Source organism: Cavia porcellus, unplaced genomic scaffold (assembly GCF_034190915.1).
Source record: "Cavia porcellus strain 051 isolate PalLab524CR breed Dunkin Hartley unplaced genomic scaffold, mCavPor4.1 scaffold_16, whole genome shotgun sequence".
Classification (NCBI taxonomy): Eukaryota; Metazoa; Chordata; class Mammalia; order Rodentia; family Caviidae; genus Cavia; species Cavia porcellus.
Genome location: NW_026947499.1, coordinates 21813905 through 21834009, shown reverse-complemented (window position 1 = coordinate 21834009; position 20105 = coordinate 21813905). Strand labels below are relative to the sequence as shown.

Genomic DNA, 20105 nt, shown 5'->3' with positions numbered 1-20105 from the left:
GAAGCCTTGAAAACCCACTCCAGGTACACAAACCACCAAAATACTTTTCATTGCAGAAGCCAATAACAGGTTTGGACTTCCTGCAAAAACTCCAAATCTAGATAAATGTCTTTATTTTTGGTCTTTATGGATGATTGCTCATGAAGAAGCCTTATTTTTGGACATTTGTCCTAATTATATAGATTGTGGCTTCTTTAACTGAACAGCTGAAACTTCAGTGTGTTTTTCAAAATAATCAACAGGATCAATAAACATTCTGTTACTGTTAAGCCAGTATTCAGAGTTGACTAACCAAGAGGCTGAGCAAACTGGGAAAAGGAAGACTGACATTTGAACAACTGTATTGGTTCAAATTCACTAAATGAGAAAAGTGAATAAAGTAGTATGCATAAATTAATCAAACAGCTAATATTTAATTTCTTACTGAATCAAGACCGTCAGGACAATGCAGAGGCAGGAGCTTCCCAGTTCAAGATGCTGCAAACTCCAGAATAAAAGGGACCAATGTTGCATTATCATTGTAAGGCTGAAGGCCTGGAATATTCCTAGAGACTTTGAGTTTTCATTTCTCACTAGAAAGTCACTCATATGATTTAACATTGAAAGCTTGAAAAAGTTTTAATTTGATGTCCATGAGAGACAGCAGCAACAAGAGACACACGCACTCAAGAACAGTCATGGTTTCTAGTGCAGTCAATGTTCCTCTTCACTGCCCATTCCACCTGGGCTGCAAGCCTGCGGGAAGGAGTCACCCTCAATCAGCATGGGTCATCTCTCCGCAGTTTGCCAGTCATCTTGGGAAAAGCCCAATTATCCAGGATATGGTTAAAATTCTCCTGGGTATCTCTAAATCCAGTCAAGTTGACAATTGAAATTTATCACCAAGAGGTGTGAAATGGGTTTTGATGAGCCTAGGCATACTCTTGGGGAAACAGAATCACACTCAGGTTTCCGTTATGTACATATTCTAGTAGGAAATTAAAAGGTTCTAGGCTTTGTTCTCTGGTTTAAATTGAATGTCTGTTCAAGAATAAAGAGAGGTCAAGCCAGATTATATATTTATGGGGCATTGCAGTGTCTTGAAGCATGCAGGGCCTTTGGCAAAGTCTTGGATGCATTGATTCCAGACATTAAAATCTATATACGTACGGCATTTAGCCAACCTTCAATGCATTAAAACCACACATATGAGGAAACCAGACTTAAGAAATCACCCAGAACACCAATAAATAATAATACATCTATAATGTTAATACCTATAACACAAATAGCAATGATGAAAATAACAGATTCTTACAGAAGAAATGTAATTTCTGTGCTCATTACATTATAAAGCTTCATATCCTTACTTTTAAAATTCATACATAAAATATATTTTAATAGTTCTTATTAACTAAATGATTTGTTAGGTTTCATTTCTGTGCTTTCATATAGACATATCATATAGCTGATCATACAGGCCTTCCAATTACACTTCTACTTTCCCTTCTCAGTTACCCTTAATCTTTAACCCTTGTTTAGTAACAGTCTCTCCTGATCAGAGACTTGTGTTAATCCTCAAATGTCAACTTCATTGAATAAAAAATATGTAACATCCTTGTTGCTTTGTCTGAGTGAGTTATGGATGGATGGCCTTGGCTATGCTGTATCAGTAATGGCCTTTTAGAGCTTTAAATAATTAAAAAAACATACTGCTGGAGCATGTAGGACATAGCTTCTTCAACACTGCATATGCTTCCTCAATTCTCTTTGGCACTGGTCCCCTGCTCTGATTCCACAATCATGAACTGACTAGGTTTGCTCTGCTATACACTTCTGCCATGTCATTTCTCCCCTGTAAAAAATAATGACAAACTGAATTACCCAAAACTATGAGCCAAATTTAACTTCGCCTCCTTGAAGATGTGGGTATCATGTATTGTGTCATAACAATGGAAATGCTGACTAACACAGAAAATGGATAACAGATAAGTGGGGTTATTGCTGTGAATATGTGTTTAAGGAAGCTTTGAAAATGACCTATGAGAGGAATTTGGAAATATTTGGAATACTAGGCTATAAAAGCTTTGGAATGCCTGAAACAACTCGCTGGGTGATTCTGTTCAGAGGTCAGAATATCACGATGCTCACATAAATACAAATAGGGAACACTGGGCTCAGGAGTTTTCCGTTTGAAAGAAGGACTTCACTCATGTTTATAGCTAAGTTCATGTGGGTTACACTCACATAAAATTTGTCTATAATTTGCCCATGTCTTAAGACTTGAGCAGGAGACTGAGCTTAAGTATGGTGGGCTAATTGAGCTGCGGGAGGAAATTTCAAGACAGCCAAATATCCATGCTGTGGCATGGGTATTATTAACCTCTTTTAGCATACTTTCAGAGCAAATGATATAGGAAGAAAAATGTAAGAAACAAACTGTAGCCCAGAATGAACCTTGAGCAAAAATGGAGCCAAAAGATGTATGACTGCTAAAGAGTTTAGTTCTGCTAAAAAGAAAGCTAGTACTTTGTACAAAGACCAAAAGAAAGATAAGTAGTCAGGAATTAAGAAGACTCTCCCAATTACAGACTCAGGGGCACAAGTGTCACCCTTTTACTTGAGAAGAGAATTCCCTGACAAAATTCCCTCCTCTGATGATGCTGTGCAGTTTCCTTTCTCCCTTCTAGTCCTGAAGAGCATCTATAGAACATGCTGGGAATACAATTTCTTGAAACAGGACTGTACTGCATAAAACCCACTGAGCTCAGGTCCTCTACCACAGAACCCTGTCCAGTCTGAATTTTGGGTCCTTTAGATGTAGCAAAAGAATCCAGGACCATTCAAGATTTCTTTTCCCAAGGCAGCTTTAAATCTATTTACTGCCATTTACTGTGTGTGAGTGTTGCCTCACCATATTCACCATGCTCTGCGAATCTGCTTCACACTTTGCAAATATTGGACAAATACTGGTGAACAAGTGCATCATCTTCTCTTAAAATGGACAACTGATAAGATGCTAGACCAAGCCCAACTGTGACTCATGTACTTAGGGTGCTAAGTGAGGTGCTTGCCAGAAACCTATAGACAGGAGAAGCTTGGTCTTTGCAAAGTTCACTAAGATACACATAAGCTATAGCACATGGCATCTATTGTTTCTTTGACTCCGTGCTTGTCATATGGATCTCCATTAGTGCAGCAAAGAGGAAAAAAAAATACCTGCACCAAAAATATCAGCCAACACTAGCACTTAACTTCCCATGCCTGTCCTTAAGGGCACCTAACTTACAACAGAAGCCACAACTTCCCTTATGCAGATATCCTGGAGTATCAGGAGCTCAGCCTCATCACAGAGATCTGAAGGACAAAGGTCTGGAGCCTCCACTGTGGTCTGGCCATTCTGCATATGCTTCATCTGTGTCTCCCAGAGCCTTCACACAGCGGTTCTGCTTCAGCTGCCTCTTGCATTTGTCTTCCTAGGACAGAAAATCACACTCATTTCTACCCTGAGCATTGGAGTGGATCCCAAGCAAGTGCTCTCTGCTCTTGAGCAGTAATGTTATGAGCAGCAATGCTCTGGTTGGTGGATAGGAGATGATCTCTGATCACTTCTTAGCTTTACACTCTAGATCACTATGGGAGCATCCATGAACATCCATGAACATCCAGTAATAAGAAGATTCTGCCCGTGACCAAGAGACAGAACACAGCAGTGGAGACACATTCTGTGTAAGCACCAGTGACACATTCAGACAAAAGCTCCGGTAGGTCTTCTGGAAAATATAAACTGTGCCAAATTCCATTTCACTGTCCTGACCATCAGCTTACAAGAAGCCTCCTGACCCTTGCCTAGAGAGCTACCACCTTGCACTTTTTGTAGTAATTTGTAGTTCTCCACATATTTAAGAGAGTGATCTGTCTTTTTTATGTTCAGTCAGATCTAGGTCCACAGAAAATATCTACATGCTGTAACATGTTTCCATAGTCTCTTGCCACTTAGCAGAGTCAGTTTGGTCATGTGTGATTGTCACAGGCCATCTTATAGAAATATGCTTTCCTTGGTGAAAAGGCATTCACAGTGCACTCATGAAAAAATGTCAAGTATCACCTCTTCTGTTCTCATTTAACTTAAAAAAATGATAGGATTCTCACACAGATAAAGAAACTGAGTACTTCCCAAGAGAGAAAAGACCATGATGCTGACCTCTAACATCTATCATCACACAAGATAAATCTGGACCGCTCCCATTATGAACCACTTCCATTTATAATGGTCTCAAATTGTGGAAAACAAAATAAAAATAGTTTTCCACCCAGGGAAGTAGAGAAGGATTCACTAACTTTATCCCTGAATACTGCAGTATTTGTTGTCCTCCACTGATACAAGAATCTTAGTACTAAGACAAAATTGAAATAAAGCAAGTTATGCTAAACTTGAATAAATAAGACTCTTCCTAGGGGTGAGAATCTATGGCAGTCATAGAGTATATAAAAAATCACAAAACTCTGAAGTTGTGCAGTTTGTGGGACAGATGTTATGTGCTTCCTGGTCTCTGAGTCAACAAAAAAGAAATCAAATTTTCTTCTGCCTTCTTTTGTGATATGAGCTGAGCTCCACACCCAAGCTTGGGGAGAGACTGGGGCAGACAGGAGGATGGCACATTTTCATGAATAACTCCGCCCACGGGGCCTGATAAAGAAAATCAGCCTTGGGACAACTGAAGCCACATGTGCGATTAGGGAAATGTTTCCACCATGGTCTGGACTCCACTTCTCCTCCTGTTCCTCTCTCACTGCTCAGGTAAGAACAGGCCTTGCAGATGTCCTGCAATGTCAACCTGATTAGGTGTCTTCTGCTAGGAGTCTTGCAAAACATTAGTTTGGTCTTTCATCCATAATTCAACTTGGTCTGTATTTGCAGTTTCCCTCTCTCAGACTGTGGTGACCGAGGTATCCTCACTCTCTGCATCTCCTGGAGCAGCTGCCAGACTTACTTGCACCTTGAGAAGTGACATCAGTGTCAGTGGTGTGCACATGTACTGGTATCAGCAGAAGCCACAGAGCCCTCCTCGGTTTCTGCTACACTACTACTCAGACTCCAATAAGAAACAGGGGTCTGACATCCCCAGCCGCTTCTCTGGCTCAAAAGACACCTCAGCCAATGCAGGCGTTTTGCATATTTCTGGGCTGCAGCCTGAGGATGAAGCTGACTATCACTGTAACATCTGGTACAGCAGGGCTTATCACAGTGACACCCAGGGATGGAGAAGTGACACAAAAACCCCAGCCTGCCCTGGAATTTAGACAATGAAGCCTTTTGAAATGTAAACATAACTTGTGTCTACACTAAGTATACTTGGGTTTAACTACAAAGTAACAGTATTCATCATCCCAAATTACCAAAAAATATTGCTAGAATCCCAGGAAAAGGAAATAAGGTGTGATGGCCTCCAAATTTTGCTTTGTGATCCAGTGATTAAAAATGACATGAAAGAATGTGACTCTGGCATGTTTATTTTAACAAAAACAATATAGGATCAGCCTTATCATCCTCTACTTGTCATGGAACATTCCAGGAGGAAGGTGGTCTGTAGAGCACGGATTCTGAACATACAGATACCCCACTGAAGTGCTCCCCTTCCGTTGGAGTCAGCAGTGTCCCTTGCTGCCCATGCCTCATTGCGTATAGCACCAAAATATGAATTAGTGAGGGAGAACTCAGGCTCAGGAAGAATCTCAGGTACAGAGCTACTTACTCACACTTGTAATCACGTGAAGCCCCAGTTGAAAAATGAAGTAGATAGGCTTGAGGTACGTGGGAGGGAACTGGGGACAGCAAACCACATTGTGAGACAAAGAAGAGAGAAGGGACGTATCCACGGTGGCTTAGAATGCATCAGGCCTCTGCTGAGAGTTGACTATTATGGAGGTAAGGCAGAAAAAACACAAATGAGTAGAAGGAGATAACAACAATCATAAGTAAGTATTTTTAAATTCTAAAATGTATTTTTAGAAAGACTGTAACTCTTTGATTTACTCACTGATTATCCATATGAATAATCCTGTGGAGTTTTTTGTATATTTTTTCTCACATATTACAACCAAAATGTCTAAAAATTGTTTAAGTCTGTAAATTGTTTTGTTGATAAGAGAAGAATTCTGATAATAAAGGAACATATTATGAGACCACAAAAACATTTTAAACAAAACATCTTTTACTATCTGTCAAGGCATTGTTAGGGCTCATACCTTCACTTGTAAAATGGGCCTTTATTTTTTTTGTGTTTATGTATTTATTTTTTGGTACCAGTGATTGAACTCACAACCCTGCACTTGCTAGGCAGGGTCTTTTGCCTCTCAAATGGCCATTATCTTATGAGATCATTGTTTCCCTTGGACCAAGACCAAGATGTAACTTCATATACTTTCACACATTTACAAATTAAAGCAACCAAAAACACGTACATATTTTCAGTTTCAAACCATTTCATGCATCTCTGTCTCTATCTCTAGAATGAGTAACCAATTTCTTTGTGTGTGTACTTTTACATTTCTGCCCCATTAACTTTGTAGTGTCCTTTAGTGACACAAATGAAATGTTCTTTTACCATGACAGGAGTTCTTGAGCCTGCAGCTTATTCTACAACTAATAAATCTTTAGATCTTTCATCATCACTTTTAGAAGATTCTAAAACCTCTGGTAACTAAGTGGGTTACATGGATCTGATTTCCATGGACAGGGAGTTACTGTCCCTCAAGAGGATGGGAACTCACCTTCAGGAATCTACATGAAATCATAAATTGAGATGTGAACTGAGAACCCCACTTTTGTGACCCTCAAGAGGTTTTAAACAATGTCTAATATTAATTTGGAACATGACAAGCAGATATTTACTTCAACATTTGCTTTAAGTATCTCAAGTCTCTTGAAAAGCTCAGTTCCTAAGTTAGCTTTCTCCATCACCTCACCCAAAAGCCGCAGATACATTGGGTTGTGGTTCACAAAGTTGATAGGAAAGTCTCATTTTATGTGATCGAGGACAATAGTGATTGACCTGCTGAACATCACAAAGGGAAGGACTCCCTGGGCACCATTATCCCGTTCAGCTGTGCATGGCCATTGGCTTCATCCTGTCTGTCTGAAGATGCCCCATTTCTCCTGTGTATTTTCTCTTAGACAGCCTTTCTTCTCTCCTCTTTCTAAAGTCATGAGATCAGAGGTGTTCACTCTAAAATCTATATAAGTCATCACTTAGCTTCAGCAATTGATTTTGCAGCTACCACAAAGATCCTTCTTATTAAAAGGGTAAGGGCACAGTAATTTCCACTGATCTTCTCTGGATAAATAATTCTTCCTTCAGCCATGAAATAGGCCAATCTTAACCTTGGGGAAGCAGCCACAGAATGAGTCTGAGTATTCAAGTGTTCAGGTGCATAGGAGACATCATTATAGTGCAAAAGGAGGTGGAGAGGTAGTGCTGGTCCAGGCTCAGCCCTGCTCCTGAACCAAATGACTTGTTTGGGAGCCAGTTTATTGCCAGTGGAGATTTACATGTTTTCTGTATCCCAAATGGGATAAGAACAAACACTTTTCCCCTCAATCCTGACAGTTTGTTCAGATCAAATAAGCATTTGTGTCCTGAAATCATAATCTTCATTGTGCTACAAATTCAAAAGGAAAGAGTAAGACACAGAGTTCTGGAAGATAGAAAGCTCACCAGAAGTGACCCATGTCTGATGAAATTTGACTGATTCTAAAATATGAAACTAAATGTTTTCAAAAAGAGATATGTCTTGTTTAACTTCAAAAAGTTCTGTGGAAAATTGATAGAGAAAACCAAGAAACCAAAAACAGGTACCATTTCAGATAACTAACATACCAGTGTTGAATTCTGTACTTTACAAATTTCTAGGAAACAAGTTTAAATACCACCCTCTCAACCACTAATAAAATCATGAGCTACAAGAATGTGGAACATACCCAGGCAAAACCACTGAAATGGCTCAGGTGCTGAAGCTGTGTGGTAGAGATATTTAATAATACATAAAATTCCGACAATGAACCATTTCACACATTTTTGAAACAAATGGGAAAGGAATAAATAGACATCATCAGAGCAAATCTAATGGCATTTAAAAAACAAAAAAAAATTAAGGGAACACTCTGGGAATGCAAGTTAGAAACCATGCATCTTAAAATGTTTTTGAAACAATGGAACAGACACATTGGGACGTTACTTGAACTTTTCCCTTCTTCCTGATCATCTGTGTTCCATTTTGCTCCTTAAGATATATTGATTTGTTTCATTTAGAACACTAATTTCTTTTTGTTCACGCAAAAGGAAGTTTTGTTCTCATTTGCCCCTACATTGTAAGAGAGTCTTGTTTCATCTATGACTTCCATTGGAAGTACTGGTTTGGCCATTGTCTCAAGAACATGACTGTGTATTAAATGTTGTTATCATTGAATTATTTCATTTTGAAATAAACATAATACCATGAAACTTAAATTATATATTAGAGAAGATACTTAATACAACTGGAGGTTAAACTACTAATAGTTATGGAATTCCACTAGGGGGCACTGTCAGTCTTCTTAAGGGTTGCCAGATCTTGATAAACACACACAGGGCTCAGGGTTAATGACACTGTTTGTACTCAGTGGCCTGAGACAGAGCTTAGAGCAGGTGCTTCATTTCATGGGCAAACACAGAGCTCACAACACCCAGCCACCCTGACAGCAGAGCAGGTCTCTGAACTCAGGATCCTGCCACAGATGGTGTGACAGTGATGGTAAAAGATTCACAATTGTACATGATACCAAAGAACAATAGGCCATAAGAATTGAAGGAGACAAGAAAGGATCACCCTATGCTCAGCAGCAGTGGCAGGTGTCAGGAGCTCTTGTAAAGTCCACCCCTGGCCCACAAGGGTCTGCTTCTCCTTCCATCTCTCCTCACAGGTGCCCAAATTTATATAGATTTCACACACCTGTCTTATGAGTAACCTTTCTGTCCTTCTTCCTCATCCCTGCTGTGTGTTGATTTTTATGTTGCGGTCCAGTTTTCAGGCTCTGGTGACTCTGGAGCGTTCCAAACCCCTGTCTGTCAGAAGCTCCAGCATTATCATCGGTGGCTGCTGCTTTTCAGCAATCACTGATGGTCACATTCCACACTGGCTCCAGCAGAATATGGTCAGACTTACAGAAAAATGGTTTTTGACCTAAGCAGTAGGCACTCCTAGTCACCTGCCAAGTCTGTAAGTTCCCTTCCATAACAAATTTGGCTTAACTCTTTGGGGATCAAGCCTCAGGATAAGCTCAGTGCTATCATGTGCCACATGACAGTGCTGCTCAACACAGGAAGATCCAGGTGGGGAAACAAAACCTAAACACAGGTCTGACTAACCCTGAGCACAAAGAAGATCATGTGACTGGACAATGAATACTCTGGAAGACACACGCTGGTTTCCACAGAGAAAGGTGTAGGAAACTGCCCGATTCTTCCTCATGTTTCAGTCATGTTTCAGTTCATGCATGAACTATTTGATTTGCTGTGTGCAGTTTTAAAATTCAAATTCTCAATTTTCCTAAAATTACAGGGATTGTGGCCTGAGATCTGAAGACTGAGGTCACTTTATTTCTTCTATACAAAAATATCTTTGATAATGTTCTTTCCACACCTAAGAGAAAAGCAATGATCTGTTAGATATCAATAAAGTATAATTTATTGTTTCATTTAATAGGAAGGCATTGTATGCCACTTTTAAAATATTAAAATCTATGAAAATTTGGAATAAGTTCTTTTTTCTATTATGCATTAAAATATTTTCCTATAGAAAATACAATGAGATGCCAAGGCCTGGTACCACATAACCTGATCTCTGTAAAACATAGTGTCACCCAAGGGTCTTTAAGGTGAAATGATATGCAAGTAAGGTAATTTATAAATATGCTTGGAGTCCGCATAAAAGATGGCCCTGAAATGACATAGATTCATGGAACATCATGTGACAGTAGAGACCCAGAATGAACTTTTGCAGCACTAGACCAAACAGCACCAAATGTCCTCCACAACTGGGGCCCAGGAAGAGGGAAGGAAGGAGTTTCCTAGAGGTATAATGGAGAACATGGCCCCGCATGTGGGTTTTGAGAGTGACTGGCCTCCAGAACTCTGTGTGGGATGATATAAGTCTGTTGTTACTACCAAGCAAATTTTGTGTACTTTGTTAGTTTATATCTAGCACTGATCTACCAAGCACTCATTGTCATGACCACTTAATAGTACTATGTTTTACTCCTGTTGTGGTACTGTGGATAGGGCCCAGGGTTTGTCAATCACTGACTCGTATCTTAGCTCTTCATATTTATTATATGTGACAGAGTCTCATTAAGTTGACAAGGCTGTCCACAAACTTTAAGGCTTCCTGCCTCAGCATCTTCAGTAGCTTCATAATGGCTTCTGCCAGCATGCCCAGCAATCTCACGACGTTGCTGAATTTGCATGCATTTCTTTAGGTTAACCTAGAATTTACCCATAATTAGGATGATATCTGTGCTTACATTTTTAAAATTAATGACTAATGGTATTAAAAGTTTAAAAATAAGAATTCTTCTCCTGTGCAATGTGCACATGAATGGATTTTATGAACTCACTTAACTCACTGTTATGTGTGGGTACTGAGGAGATGCTGCCATTTGCAGAGAGACTCTCTGAGTTCATTAACACTAGAACACAATGCAAAAGATAGAAAATATGATTAATATTCAGAAAAAGTTAACAGTGAAATAAACTGAGTCAAGTGCAACTATTTATATGCCAAGCCACACCAGGGGCTTCGTGCTTCAGTTAGACCAGTTCTCAGATTATTTAATATACATACAAATTGTCTGAGGACCTAATCAAATGTGTAAAATATATTTTCTAACCACGGGGTCTACAATAGATCCAGAGACTATCTTTGCCAGTTAATAGTCACTTGAACTATTCTACTGTGAGTCTCCAAGCTGTTACTGCACTAAATATCCCAAGCTCACAATCATGCTTTTGATTTTAGCACATCCATACATGTGATACACTGGAGTGTCAAATTGCTTACACTGAAATTGTTGGTTCAGCTGTTAGTAAAGAACACTTTGGGAGCCTCTTGGTGGGTCAAGGAGGTGTGACCTTGTGGACCATATCTTGTCCTGGCCATTCCTCTCTGGTCATCTTCCCCTGTGCCCTACCTCCAGCCACCATGAATTGAATGACTTTTTTCTGTCATGCCCCTCTTCCATGATGTTTCTACCTTAAAGGAAGTTGGCCATAAATTGGAACTTCTAACACCAAAAGAAACTCCTATGATCCAAAATAAACTCCTCCTTAAATCTGCAGGAATTAAGAGAGTTTTTCCCATTTCTAATGAATCTAGTAATTTAATAGTCCTGTCATTTATCTTCTCAAATAATTACCAATATGGCTCAATGAGCTAAGCTCTTCAGATCAAGGAGGGGTGGAGAAATCAACTTGTTATCAAGAGACTGTGAGATTTGAATAAATTTCTGAAAGTTTCATGCAGCTATGTAATGTAGCTCTCATTCCAGATAAAACACAACTAAGAGGCATATCTTCCTATAGCATTCCTGATAAAAGAGTTTGTTTCCACTGACAAGGCTCAAGTAGAAAGACAACATGGGGGCTGGGGATTTAGCCCAGCAGCATAAGCACCTGCCTTGCAAGCAGGTAGTCATGAGTTCAATCCCCGGTACCGATAAAAAGGAAAAAGAAAAAAAAAAAAAAGACAACATGGAGCCAAGATAGGGGCTGCCCCTGAGTGGAGGACTCACTTTGCTCTTGACACGGGCAGGCCATAGTTGTAGTCATGGTCTGAGCAGGAGCCATCAGGGATCTGCTAACAGACATAATGGACCAAAGACTGGCCAGCACTGTACCGTTTCTGTGGAAATCGTGCGGATCTCATCTAGGAAATCAGAAGCTTGTATCCTGTTCTTTGCAGAGAGATCCTTTGGCCATTTGTCTGTTTCAGCAGATGAAGTATTATTTAGCTGAGCAGCCATACCCTCAGTGTGTTTTCAGAAGAAACTACAGGATCAATAAACATTTCAAATGGCTCAACTCTTGATTAGAGATGGCCTAAAGAGGCTGATCAAACACAGTAAAGAAAAGCTAACCTTTCAAAAGCTGTATTGGTTAGAATTCTCCAAAGGAACAGGATCAACAGAATATTTAACACTATATATGAATTTATAAAAGGGCTTTGATTTGATTTTCTTTCAGTACAAGAGGCTGGATAATCCACAATAATCATGAGGACCAGGGAGAGACAGAGGATCTGGTAGCTGCTCAGTGGGAGATGCTGAAAACTCTAGAATTGAAGGGACTACTATTGTGTTATTTTGCAACATCCACAGGATGAACCAGTGTTAGGGTGTCATTCTATAGCTGAAGATCTGGAACATCCCTGGAGTGTTTAGTTTTGCATATTGCCCTGGAAATTCACTTGTGTGAGTCCACACTGAAAGCCTGAAAAATTTAAATTTGATGTCAATAGACAACAGAAACAAAAAACACACACATTCAATAAAAGTCAAGCTTTCTAGTGCAGTCAACTTTCCTCTTCACTCCCATTCCATCTGGGTTGCAAAGCCTATTGGATGGTTTCACCCAAATCAACATGAGTCATTTCCCATCAATCTGCCAGTCTTCTTCAGAAAAGTGGGCAGCTCCTAGATAACTCTAAATCCAGTCAAGATGGGCATCAAAATTTACCAGCACAGAGATAAACAATGCATGTTGAGCTCTAGCATACTCTTGGGGAAACAAAATCATACTCAAGTGCTCACGGTTATGTGCATATCCAGGTAGATGAGAAGCTTCTAGGCTTTCTCCTCTGGCTGAAATTGAATGTGCAAAAGTAAATGAAATCAAGGTGGACTTACAAGTTGTAGAGTTATGCAGGGTCTTGACACATGCAGGGTCTTTGGCAAAGACTGAGATTAATTGCTTCTAAGTATTTAAATAAATATCTGTACAACACTGAGCTAAGTCTGCATACATCTGAGGAGCCAGGAAACACAAAAGCAAGGCATTCAGAGTTACAGAAAACCAGTCAACAATACAACATTAGTAAAGTTTGCAGCTCTACAATTAACGCTGTATTGAAAACAACAGTTCCTACAAAAGCTATGTAATTTCTGTGGTTATTACATTGTATCGATTTATTACATTGTATCTCAAATTTCTTATATATGTAGTATTTTATTAAAATTATATAAAATTCATATATGTATTGCATTTTATTAGTTCCTATTAAGCAGTTTCCTGAGTTTCAATGTGATGTATTCATATATGCATGTATTTGATTGTGTACACACTCACATTGCTCTGTCACACTGCTTACTCAGTTATGCATATTCTTTTCTCCTTGTCCACTAACAGTCTATTTGTGAGTATTGATGCTGATAGATCAACTTCATTTGATAAACACATACCTAGAAAGCTTGTTTTGTGTCGGTGGGTCATTGAAGAATGGCCTTGGATACACTATATCAGTAATGGCCAACTTTCAGTGAAAACAGGCCAGTTGCACACACACGCCATAGGTTCCCCACCACTGCCCATGGTCCCACACTCCTGCTCCTCTGGCACTGGTCCTCTGCTCTGCTTCCCAGCCTGCAGGGACTGGTAACTCTGCCTACTGGTACAGATTCTTCTTCCTAATGGCACAGACTTTCTAGGTTCTATCACTGACCTTTGGGCCTTCCCAGCACAGATGCTTGAAACAGACTTGTGTGGGACATTGTCCTGGGCTCTAGGTCTTCAAGGGAACTTATTCAGGATACTGCCACAGGCCCATAGCTGGATTCTTTGCAGTCGGTAGTGTATCGAAAGATTTCCTACATTTTTGTGTTTCATTTTTGGGTGACTATTCTGGAATAAGTGTAAAAATTGTGTGCCCTGTGTTAAATTGTTATCCTTACAAACCCTGATACAGAAATCATAATAGAAATGGAAAGATTGAGGCAGTGGTAAGGGAGATGAGAGACTTCAGGAGACTTTTCAGAAGACAGAAAGCACATCTTAATTGTCTCATGTCCAACAAAATTTAAATGATTCTAAATTTGATACTAAATGGTTTCAGAGGGAGGTGTGCCCTGTTTCTCTTTAAATAGTTCAATGGAAAATTAAGAGAAAACCAAGGAACCAAAAGCAGGTAACCTGTCAGATCATTAACACACATGTGTTGAATTCTGCTCTTCACAAATGCCTAGGATACAAATATAAAATCACACTGGCAAGGTCAAGGAAAATCACACGTTAAATGAGGAAAGACCATCTTCAGTCACCAGCAGTAAAATGCCCAGGTGCTAAAGTAGTTCTGTGGTAGAGATTTTTGAACAACAACCAGAAAATCCCAGTGGTGAGCCATTTTTCACATTCTTAAACAATCAGGAAAATAAAAAATAAACACCTCAAATGGAATGAAATGTAATCTTAAAAAATTAAAATCAAACTCTTCAGAAGTCCTATGTTAAAATATTTTTGGTGCAAAGGGCCAGATAATTTGGGGAATAATTGAATGTCTCCTGACTTCCTAATCATCTACCTTCTATTCTTCATTTTAAGATTTATATGAATTGATTTTGTTTATACTGTAAAGGAAAATTTCAAACTTATAAATTGACAGTATATTGAGAGCAGGAAAGGCACGCCCAGCCTGTTCAAACTCAGCTGGCCTTGGTATTCCAACACCAGCCACAAGTTGTAAGATAAGTGTGACTCGGCTGGACAGTGCTTTTTGTTATGTTGGCTTCTTTCAGGTCTTATCACCTAGAGACAGACCTGGCTCAGTCTCAGATAATGATCAATTCTTCCTGGTGACCCTAGCCCCTGACCTCCCTGTTACAGGACAGTAACCCTTAATTAATGTTTTGGAGACAAATCTGCCTAAGGATGAATGATGAACATATGTAACCACCTGTAAAATAACCCACTATCACTTTTTGCTTCCTCCTAACAACCTATATAAGTATCTCTTTGGCCAGGATGGTGCTGGTGATTTGGACTACAGTGTCCCCTAGTTCACTTAAATTAATAAAGATGTTATTTCACGTTCCTTGTGCAATGTGTGTTCCATCTGTTTCCATTTTTTGCAAGAATACTACTGATTACCCTTGTTCATTGAAAAGAATTTGTCCATCTTGGTGAGAGAGAGTACTTTTTGTCCATGACTTTTACTCAGAGTTATACTTTGGCTATTCTTTTAAGATCTTGACAGTGTATTAACTACTGTTGTTATCTAATTATTTTGTTATGAAAGAAACATACAACAATAAAACTAAAATTCTATATGACAGAAAATTCTAACATAGAACTAAAGAATAAGCTACAAAAATGATCATTAAAGCACACTAGGGTTACCAGGAGCCATCTCAAGAGTTGCCAGAGCCTGAAAAGGACACACAGGGCTCACAGGTATTGATCTGATTTGTGCTTTCATAGGATAATCACTTATCAATAAAAGAATATATCCTTATAGTACTATTTTTAGGTGTACTAAACATATATAAACAGGGCCCTCTCTAGGAGTGAGAATCTATGACAACTGTAGAGTGCATCAAAGCACAGAAACTTGGAGTTAGATCATTATCTGATTGGGACAGAAATGATGCACTGGATGGCCCCTGAGCCATGGGCAGAACTGTGCATTGTGACCAGCGGCGAACAGTGTGTGCTGTCCTGTGATACAGCACAGCCTCATGAAAGAACTATTCACAGAAAGGATCTAGGCCAGAGCACTGAGTCTAGTGCTGCCATGTTACCAGATCTGACATTATCTGTGGCCTTGCAGAGCACCTTGAGCAAGGTTTTGTCTATTTTCAGAAGCTGTTTCCTCTCAGGACTTGCACTAAATGTAAATCAAATTTTCTTCCTCCTGATTTTACAGTGTGAGCTGAGCTCAAAAGCACCAGGCCTCAGGAAGGGACTGGGGCACACAAGATGGAAGCACATTTGCATGAACAGCTCCACCCACAAGACCTGGAACAGAAAAAGAGGCCTGGGCAACTCAAGCCACTGTTGGGATCACAGAGCTGTTTGCACCATGTCCTGCATTCCTTTTCTTCTCCTGTTCCTCTCTCACTGCTCAGGTAAGAACAGACCATGCAAACATTTCACAGCCTCTGCTATGAATCATGCCAAATTTCAGCATGGTGACTGTTCGCTAACACAGCATGGTCTGTATTTGCAGTTTCCCTCCTCAGGATCTGGTGACTCAGGCGCCCTCACTCTCTGCATTTCCTGGAGCAGCTGCCAGACTTACTTGCACCTTGAGAAGTGACATCAGTGTTGGGGGAAAATATTTGTACTGGTACCAACAGAAGCCAGGGAGTCCTCCCCGGTTTATCCTATACTACTACTCAGATTCAGATAAGCAACTGGGTTCTGGCTTCCCCAGTCGCTTCTCTGGTTCAAAAGACACCTCAGCCAATGCTGGTGTTTTGCATATTTCTGGGCTGCAGTCTGAGGATGAAGCTGACTATTACTGTAGCATCTGGTACAGCAGTGCTTCTCACAGTGACATCCATGGATGGAGAAGTGGTACAAAAACCCCAGCCTGCCCTGGAATTTAGACTATGAAGCCTTTTGAAATGTAAACATAACTTGTGTCTAAACTAAGTATAGTTGGGTTTAACTACAAAGTAACAGCACTCTTCACCCCAAATTATCAAACAATATTGCTGGAATCTCATGAAAAAGAAGTACACTGTGATGGCCTCCAACTTTTGCTTTGTGGTACAATGACTTTAAAATTACATGGTTGTGGCATTTTATTTTGAAAATGAAACATGAAATCAGCCTTTTGAGCTCTCCTAGTTAGAGCTCGTTAGCTATTCAAGGAGGAAGATTGTCTTGGGAGCATGGCTTCTACACTTACAGATATTATATTAAAGACCGCCCCTTTCCTTACAGTCAGCACCGTTCAGTGCTGCCCTTGTCTCACTGTATCCAGCACCAAAGTATGAAATGGTGAGGGAGGACACAGGCTGAGGAAGTATCTCAGGTACAGAGCTACTCTGATGGACTTCTAATCACCTGCAGCCCCAGTAAAAAAAGGAAGTAGCTAGGCTTGAGGTAGGTGGAGGGAACTGGGGACAGCAAACCACATGGTGGGACAAGGAAGAGAGAAGGAACAAATCCACCATGGCTTAGAACCATCAGGCCACTGCTGAGATTTGGCTGTTATTGAGGTAAGGTAGAAAAAACATACATGAGTTATAGATAGATTATGGCAATATAACTAAATAGTTGTATTTTTAGAAAGACTTCAACTCCAACGTGCAGTCAAGTTACACATAAATTTTCCTTATCAATATTTCCATGGTTTTTTATTTTAAATCTATTTTTTCTGGTTGTATCACACCAAGAATTTTTTTTTTACACTTTTTTTTCTTTTTTCTTTTTATTGGTACCGGGGATCAAACTCATGACTGCCTGCTTACAAGGCAGGTGCTTATGCCGCTGAGCTAAATCCCCAGCCCCCCACACCAAGAATTTCTTAAAAATGCTTTAAAAGTCTAAAAATTGTTTTGTTGATTAAAGGCAGAATTCTGACATTAAAGGAACAGACTATGAGGGTACACAAATATTTTAAGCAAAACATCTCATATTACCGGTCAAAAATATTGTTAGGGTTCATGCCCTTCATTTGAAAATGAGCCATTTTCTTACAAGTGAATCGTCTTCTTTCCCATGGACAAAGATTAAGATGTAACTTCATACATATTCACAAATTCCACTGTTTGAACAGGCAATGTCACAAATGTATTTTCAGTTCCAAATCATTCTGTGCCTCTCTCTTGAGAGAAAGAGAGGGTGCACTCAAATTTTTGTGTGCCTACACTTACATTTCTGCCTATTAAATCCCTTATTGTCTTTTAGTAAAAAATACAAAATCAATGCTTTTCCCTTGACAGGAGTCACTGAACCTAAATTTATTCTACCACTAAGGTGAAGTTATATTCTTCATCACCACTTTTGGAAATCCCTGAAATTGTCTCTGGAATCTAAATGCATTAAATGGCTATGATTTCCACACAGTTGATGGCCTCCAGGAGCATAGGAACACACCTTGATAGATTTATAGGAAATCATAGGTGGGGAACTGAGAGCTCTACACTTTTGACCCACAGCAGGTATTAAACAAGGTTGCATATAATTTGGAATATCACAAGCAGAAATGTCTTCCAAAGTTTGCTTCAAGTATCATGTTGTAATGTGAATTGCTTGAGAAACTCAGTTCCTAAGAACATGCTCCTCCTCAGAAATAACTGCAGAGATGTGGGCTTGTATTTCACAATGTTACAAGGCAGAGACTCATCGTCTGTGCTGCAGGACAATAGCAAGTGACCTGCTGAATGTCACAAAATGTGAGGCATTCCCAGTTCCTACTTGTCCTGTCCTATTATGTATGGTCATTGGGCACAATCTGTCTCTCTAAAAGTGACTCCATTTCTCCAATGTAACCTCTTCTGTATGGGTTCTTCCCCTGTCTTTCTTGTCTATGGTCATGAGGTCAGACGGCTTTGCTTTCAAATATACATCACAGATCAATTAACTCTAGTAATGGAGTTGCAGCTACAATGAAAATCTCTCTTACTGAAAAAGGAAGAGCTTAGTAATTTGCATTGAGCATCCATGGAGAAATTATGCTTCCTTCATCCCTGAAATGGGTCAGTGAGCCTTGGAGAAGCAACCAAAGAATAAGGCTGAGCATCTGATTGTTCAGATGCATAGGAGACAACAGCTCAGTGCAAAGGAGGTAGAGAGTTAGTGATGGTCCAAGCCTCAGCTTTCTGCCTCTGAACCAGATGACTTTTTTGGAAATCAGTTAATTGCCAATGGAGATTTACATGTTCCCAGTATCCCAAATGGGGTAATAGCAAACGCTTAGGTCCTGACAGTTATTACAGATCAGACATGCAATTCTTTCCTGAAGCCACAATCTTCCATGTGCCACAAATTAAAAGGGAAGGAATAAGATACACAGTTTCAGAAGATGGAAGGGTCATGTTGAGTAGATCACATTTAACATAATTCTGCAGATTCTAAAATCTGAAACTAAATGCTTTCAAATGGAGGTATGTTCAATTTATCCTGAAAGAGTTCGAAAGAAATAACATAGAAAACCAAGGAACCAAAGCAGGTACCATGTCACATTGATAACACACCTGTGTTGAATGCTGCAATTTATGAAAGCCTAGGAAGTAGTTTAAAAAATCTCCAGTCAAGCACTTAGAAAATTATAAGCCAAATGAGGAAAGACCATCCCCAGATGTCACCACTAAAATCACTTGGGTGCTGAAGTTGTGTGAAGAGAGTTTTAAAGAAAACACATAAAATCTCAATAATGAACCATTTCACCCTATCTTTAAACCAATGAAAAAGGAATAAAGAGATGTCATCAAAGTAAATTTAATGTAATTTTAAGAAGCAAAAATAATGTTTAAAACTTGAAGTGAGTGGGAACTCATGTTAGAAATCATGTATCTTAAAATACTTTTGAATTAATTTGGAAACAATTTGGAAAATTATTTGAAATTCTCCATACTTCCTGATCATCTGTCTTCTGTTTTGCTCTGTAAGATATACACAAAACGATTTTGTCATACTAATTTTGTTTGTTCACTCAAAAGAAAGTCTTGTTCTCTTGTTTGCTCCTTCACTGTAAGAGTCTACTGTGTCTATAACTTCTATTTGGAGTAGGATTTTAGCCACTCTCTTAGAAATATTACTGTGTAGTAGCCATTGTTATTATCAAATTACTTTGTTATGAAACATACAACAATGAAATTAAAACCCTATGATAAGAAGATACGTCACACAACTAGAAAATACCAATAGTCGTGAAAGCACACTAGGGGCCCTGGGAGCCTTCACAAGGATTGGCAAAGCCTGAAAAGGTCACAAAGGGCTGGTTTGTGCTCAGAGGTCTGAGACGGAGGTCAGAGCAGGTGCTTCCTCCCATGAGAAAACAGAGTTCACCACACTCGGCTGCTCTGATAGCAGAGCAGGTCTCTGATCTCATTCTCCTACAACTGATGTTGATGACAGTGTTGGGAAAAG

The 20105-nt window shown here is 39.5% G+C and overlaps 1 gene segment (V, D, J or C); it reads left to right on the top strand.

Moving 5' to 3' along the window:
• Positions 1–4722: 4722 nt before the first annotated feature.
• On the top strand, positions 4723–5283 carry LOC101788056 (probable non-functional immunoglobulin lambda variable 5-48). The segment is given in 2 exon segments: positions 4723–4780; positions 4901–5283. Coding segments are annotated over 2 exon segments (429 nt in total).
• Positions 5284–20105: the final 14822 nt, after the last annotated feature.